The 6399-nt window shown below is 42.1% G+C and overlaps 1 protein-coding gene across 2 annotated transcripts in view; it reads right to left on the bottom strand.

Annotated features, from left to right (window-relative positions):
• Kit (KIT proto-oncogene, receptor tyrosine kinase) overlaps positions 1 to 6399 on the bottom strand; it is a 79612-nt gene that overhangs the window by 38378 nt on the left and 34835 nt on the right. For both annotated transcript variants that reach the window (XM_021163090.2, XM_021163091.2), the window contains exons 4-5: positions 5093 to 5229; positions 429 to 603 (exon numbers count right to left, since the gene is read on the bottom strand). In XM_021163090.2, the coding sequence (XP_021018749.1) occupies positions 429 to 603; positions 5093 to 5229 (312 nt within the window). The remainder of the gene's footprint in view (positions 1 to 428; positions 604 to 5092; positions 5230 to 6399) is intronic.

Below are 6399 nucleotides of genomic sequence, written 5' to 3'. Positions count from 1 at the left end.
CAACACTGACCACAAAGGGACTAGAGTCAACAACTGACACACAGCACGTTCCAGAAGACAGAGAAGTACATCTCTGAGGCCTTGTAAAGAACATCTCTGGCCATTGCAAAACTCAAACCGTTGCAAAACTCGAACCACTGTAGCAAGGGCCGAAACGTAAGGGAAAGTCAGTATATGTTCTGCTTGCAGAGGGACAGGTCTGAACTTCAGTGACAGTTCTCTCCTGTCTTTTGGGTAAACTGGTAAGATCTGGTTTTGTGTTCTGCTGCCAAGAAGCTCTGGGGATAATATTCATTCATTCATTCATTCAGTGATAATAAATTCTAAGAATTGGTTCTTAGAATCCCATTTGCATAAAAAGGAAACTATCTAGTAATTTCTCCTTTCACTATTGCCCGTAATTTATACATTCCCATAGAGATATTTACCTACTACTTTCAAGGTTGTTGTGACATTTGCTGATCCAAAAGTATTATTGGCATAACACATGAACACTCCAGAATCGTTAACTCTTGCTGAGCTGATAGTCAGCGTCTCCTGGCGTTCGTAATTGAAGTCACCCCGATGCCAGCTATTCTGCTTTACCTGGGCTATGTTCTGAGGCTTTCAGAAGAGGAAGAAGAAAAAAAAAATCAAAGATTACCATATAATTTATATTCAGGATCTTTCCTAAATTAAAAATAGCAGCAATTAACTTCTCCATATTAGCATTCATTATACACTGCTGAGGGGGGATAATAAAGCGTCATGACAAGCCTGTCACTGGGACCCTTCATATCACAGGATTATATTGAAAGATAGTCATTATGAACGATTGGAAAATACGAGGAAATTCATTCCAAGTTCTCTGCAGCATTAGATTTTCGGAGTCACCACACAAGAAATAGTATAGAATACGGATATGTCATAATGAGTCAGCACACATATGTCATATTAACATTCCCGTTTTGTTTCCTTTTGCCCTTTGAGAGAGGATCTCCATGTAGACCAGGATTGCTTCTAATTCCCTATGTAGACAAGAATGACCTTGAACTCCCGCCCCACCTGCCTCCCTCCACCTGAGGGCATGAATCGTAGGCATAGGCCCCCATCGAGCCAGGTTTATGTCGTGCTATGCGTTGAACCCAGGGTTTCATGCATGCCAGGCAAGCACTCAATCAACCAAGAGACATCCCCAGCCCCACTATCCCCCTTTACCCTTTTCCATGTATGAATCTAACAACCGAAAGAAACCATACAACCTTTTTATTAGCATTTAGTATCTTTAAAAACATGAAATTAGAAGCAGAATATGTACAACTGACTTGACATTCATCACCATAGTCATCAACCCAATAGAATTTTCTGAATGACTCAAGGGATAAGGCAAAGGATGTCTATAAGACCCCATCGCAAAGTGTTCCAGCAGGCTGACCAGAAAGGACTGTGGCTCTGGCCTTAGGGCACCACTCTTGTGATCCGTCTGCAGACCAGACACAGAGAGATGCTCGCACAGGAATTACCATAGGAAAACCTTAATATTGGCAACTCCACTGAAAAGATTTGAAGAAGTCTTAACTCTGCATTCTGCATCTTCCAAATCTGCTGGCATCTGCACACATTCCCATTACAATAGAGAAAACAACATCATCAATTAAAGCAAGCAAGCAAGAGCTGATACCGATAAAGACCAAGGGTGATGGCCAGCTATGGCTATAATGCCCTGGCGGTGTAGGCCCGGCAGCCAGTACTGGTAATAGGAGCTTGGCAGGATGCTTAGGTCCTCGGATCACCCGTATCTAAGGCTCATGATAACAGAGGACAAAAGTTCCATGAGACTGACTGCAGTGACGCTTGGAGCGACACAAATATCTGTTGGGTAAATGTGACATTAAAGATTATGTCTGGGTAGGAAGGAAGAGAAACACTTAAGACAGCTCACATCTATAATGCCAGCACCTGGGAGCTGAGACAGAAAGATGGCTACAGGTCCAAGGCCAGCTTGGACTACAATAGTAAGAACCTATAAGAGGCAAAGCATCAGTCTTAAAGCTACAACCACGTAGTAATGCATGACGTATATGGGGAAAAGACAAGAGAAACCTGGAAAACATGCAGGCCACCTGGCACTAATAAGGACTAGCCACTTGCGACCATGGAGTACTTCAAACACTGTAGTTGTGACTCCACATAAAATATATCCTAGATCCTGAATTATAAGAGGCAGAATACATTATTAATAACTCTTATATTAATTTTAGCAGAAAATGATGATATTTCATATTACTGGGTCAAATATGACATTAAAAAAATCACTTATTTTTGGAATGTGCCTATCAGAAAATTTTAAATGGCCTGTACAGCTCACATTATATTTCTATTATATATACAGCATTGCTAGCTACAAACATAGATAATGCCTTTCTTTTTTTTTTTTTCTCGTAAAATTATAGCTTAAGAATTTTTCTTCAGGGCTGGAACTGAAGGCCTCACACACAGGCAAAGCAAAGGCTTTGGCTGGGCCGTGGTGGCGCACAACTTTAATTCCAGCACTTGGGAGACAGAGGCAGGCGGATTTCTGAGTTCAAGGCCAGCCTGGTCTACAGGCAAAGCAAAGGCTCTGTAATGGAGCTAACGTCACATCCGGGTCACAGTACTTGGGATTCTGTTACATTAAAATAAGCATACATAAAAGTTTTGGGCCCAAGGTTTACTAAAAAGAAGAGAATCTGTTTGGCTGCAAGGACTTGATCAAGTCAAAAACACTTGGCCCTGGCCTTTGTTCCTAAAGGTATGAATAACAAATAGGGCTCTCCCCGCCATTCTCACATGGTCCTCAGCAGATCTCGAGCCATCCCTCTAGGTGTTTCCAGTGGTAGAAATCTGCCATATCAGGGTATAGGATCACTCTATTATATGATAAACCAAAAATGAGCGCCATCCTCCCGCTGGCCTTTAGGCTGCTGTTTCTGCCTTCATTGCCAAAGCCACAGTGACCGAGAACAGATGGAGCACCACTCTTCCTAGGATCCGAGAGTCCCCCAAAAGGGTGCTGAGCACAAGGTCTGAGATGATTAGTGAAGAACAAAATAGCTTGGTCAAAAATGATGTGCTAGCTAACACCCAAAGTCAAAGATCTTAATTTAGCACACTGTAGCCAAGCTCAGCACTGAACGCCAGTAGAAAGCTCAGTGTTCGTTCGGAAGCATTAGAAAAGCTGGCCAAGATGAGCGAGCCCTGTCTAAACCCCAAGAATAAAACGCTTGAACAAATAATCGCAACAACTCCTAAGATCTCATTGTAGCCTCCATTTCTCATGAGTGAAGCTTCCTCTCAATGGTCAAGATCAAACATTATGGATTTAAAAAAAAAATAATCTGATAGTGCTAACAGCATTCCAAATTATGCCAAAGGATCAATAAAAGATTCATGGTGAACCCTGGCAGAGGGCCAAGAGTCCCATCTGCAAGTCACACATTGCATGCTGTCTGCACATGATTTGGTTTTTCTTTAACCCTTGGAGGCACACATTGGGATCTCCCCAAAGAGCTCCTAACACTAAAGACTCAGCTCCCATTGCCAGTGGGTTAATTGGGAATGGCATGTGGGGGCTCCTGGGAAACAGGGTTCAGAACAAAACCACCTGGGGCAAATTGAATTTCTCATCTTAAAAGGGCTAATTTTCAAGTATACACAGGCTCAAATACACACACACACACAGTCTAAATTGTTCTCTCATCTGAAATCAAGGATTATAGAAAGCCAATTAATATGGGATTGTGCTCTGTAAGGTTAGCCCAAAATCCATACAGAAGCTATTATTTGTATTACATTAGATTGCCTGAAAACTAAAACTTGTCTCTCTGAGGTGTTGATTTGAAAGAATGAGTCTCCAGTCCAATCTCCAGGCCAAGCAAGTTACCTATCGTCCATCAAGATCTGTACAAAGGCCACCATTACGCACATCACCATGGCTATGTGTTCCACACTGAACTCTGTATGCAGGCATGAAATTGCCAACGTTGAACACTGGCCAAGAGGAGGAGGAAGAGGAAAAATAAGTGTACCTCTTTATTTTACATTTCACATTCCTATATGTAAAAGAAAGAGGACCTGCTGATGGCTAGGCAATTGGCTCACTACGGGTAGAAGAGAAACTCAGTCGGCGGGAATTTTAATGGAAAATATTGGGGAAAATTAAGAGTTTCAAAACCTTGTTGTTGAGTATTTGAGACAAAGGAAAAATATCCAAATGAAACTGTCTAAAATCAGGGTTAGACAGTGTCCTTGCCTCACGGGCATAAGGCCTTTGGGTTCAAGCCTTAGCCCTGGAAGAAAAAGAGATGGGGAAGAAAGGATTTGGCTAAGTTTTATTTAAGACATGTCCAGCACAGTATCTGACATATAATAGGCACTCAGTACATATTTGTCAACTGAATGAGAACATAAACTCATCCAAATGTTCCACACGAAAGATAGCCATTTTATTAATAGCCACCAAACAAAACAAAACAAAACAAAACAAACAAACAAACAAACAAAAAAACCGGAAAGCCATTAGCAATTTAATCTCAGGGAACCAGCCTCAAAGGGGGAAATCCAAGCTGCACAAAGAGAATCCCATATCCCAGATGATGTGGCTATTCTGCGGGGATCAGAAGAGCTTTGTGGGTCATACATGCTGGCATTTCCTCAGAAGAAGAAGAAGGGGGTGGGGAGGTGTTAATGACTCTTTCTGTCACGTGGTCTAAGCAGACCTTAAATAGACATTATCTGGATAATATACAGTTGTTCATTTACTTTGCTCTGTTTTTCTTTTTTTAATTTCCTTACTGAAGCCATTTAAACAAAGCCAGCGTTAAGTAACAACCTGAGACCTCAGATGCCCTCCCTTTTCTCAGATGAAGACAGTAACAATGTGGCAGCTATTTATCACTCATAATGAACACGCATGCTGCAGTGTACTTAGTTGAGACAGCACGTGAACGTGAACGTACTCTAGGCCAGTCGCTAACAGCTAGAGTCTCACCACCCTTGGGCCAGTTTTGGAGACAACCTGTACAATCGGCCACACAGAGACCACAGCCGGTGATAGGAATTAAACAGCACTCACCTGAGGGTTCATCTTTAGCCACATGGAGTTCACGGACGTAGACACATCTTTTATGGTGCACACCACCGTAAATGTGTCCCCTTTCTTAAGGAGGTGTCTTGTTTCAGGCACAGACACAACAGGGATAGCCTTGATGGCTACAAAGAAAAGGAATATGGCCCTGACATCAGTCCTTCCTTCACAGTGGGAACTTCAACTTGTCTTATTTTTAACACACCTTTTTTTTTTTCTTTTTAAAAATTATTTTAGCTTTATCTATTAGTGTGTATCTTTGTATGTGTACGCCATGTCTATAGGGTGTCGGAGAAAGCCAAAGCAGAGGGTGTAGACGATCCTGGGGCTGGAGTTGTTGGCTGACACAGGTCACCCAAGGTGGGAGCTGGAATCTGAGCTGATCTGTTAGAAGAGCAAGCAGCAAGCTCTCCTAACTCCTGAGCTACTTCTCCAGACCCAACGTTGCTTTTTCTCGACTACACACAGCTTTTGTCTGTCATACATCACTAAATAAAATACAAAGCACAATACTAACCAATCTGTATTGTTTGCATACCTAAATCTAGACCTATGAAGTCATTCATCCACAAGTAAACTCATTCATGCCGAGTGAAAAGGACAGGAGAGCCCAGGGAAAGATCATAAACACGCCTGGCTTTCCCCCCTAATCTCTACCCTCGATGATTTCTTAAGGATCTCTCGTGCTACCGCTGATAATATCCTGTCAGCCAAATGGGTACCTTTCCCAGATATTATACAATCACACCTCGTTTACTTCTAAAAAAAACCTACAGGTTTTAAATAATTAAAATTCCCTTCATTTTAATGAGTACAGTTTTTTCAAAAGCAGATTAAAAGTTCTCATCAGTTGATCCCAAAGTGATGCTGAATTAGATAACCTCAAATATAAAGCCTAGTTTATCTCCTTGGTCACCGGATGGTCGAGGTGATGCCATGGAAACAAGTTTCATGGGTTGTGAGCACTTCCTTTCCCAGAGCCTGAGTGGCTTGGGAACCAATCAGCTACCGGAAAAAACAAACAAACAAACAAACAGGCCCACCCAAATTCAAGCATAAATCCCTTGTAGACTAGTGTCCTCAAATTAAATCTTTCCATTGAGTAGGAACACTTGCGGCAAGGATGTCACCTTGGGATGCCCTAAACCAGCAGGTTTAATGACCATCTTAGCTAGCAACAGCGGTGGACCTGTCTCTCTGGAAGAATTTACAAATGTCTACCATTACCTGGAAGGTGGTGATCTTACTATTAGCTGTGTCCTGATGCCCTAGGCTAAGTGGAAGGAGAGAAATCA

This window comes from Mus caroli, chromosome 5 (genome assembly GCF_900094665.2).
Source record: "Mus caroli chromosome 5, CAROLI_EIJ_v1.1, whole genome shotgun sequence".
NCBI classification, from domain to species: Eukaryota; Metazoa; Chordata; class Mammalia; order Rodentia; family Muridae; genus Mus; species Mus caroli.
The sequence above is the reverse complement of the archived record's forward strand: the minus strand, read 5'-3'. Positions and strand labels throughout refer to the sequence as shown.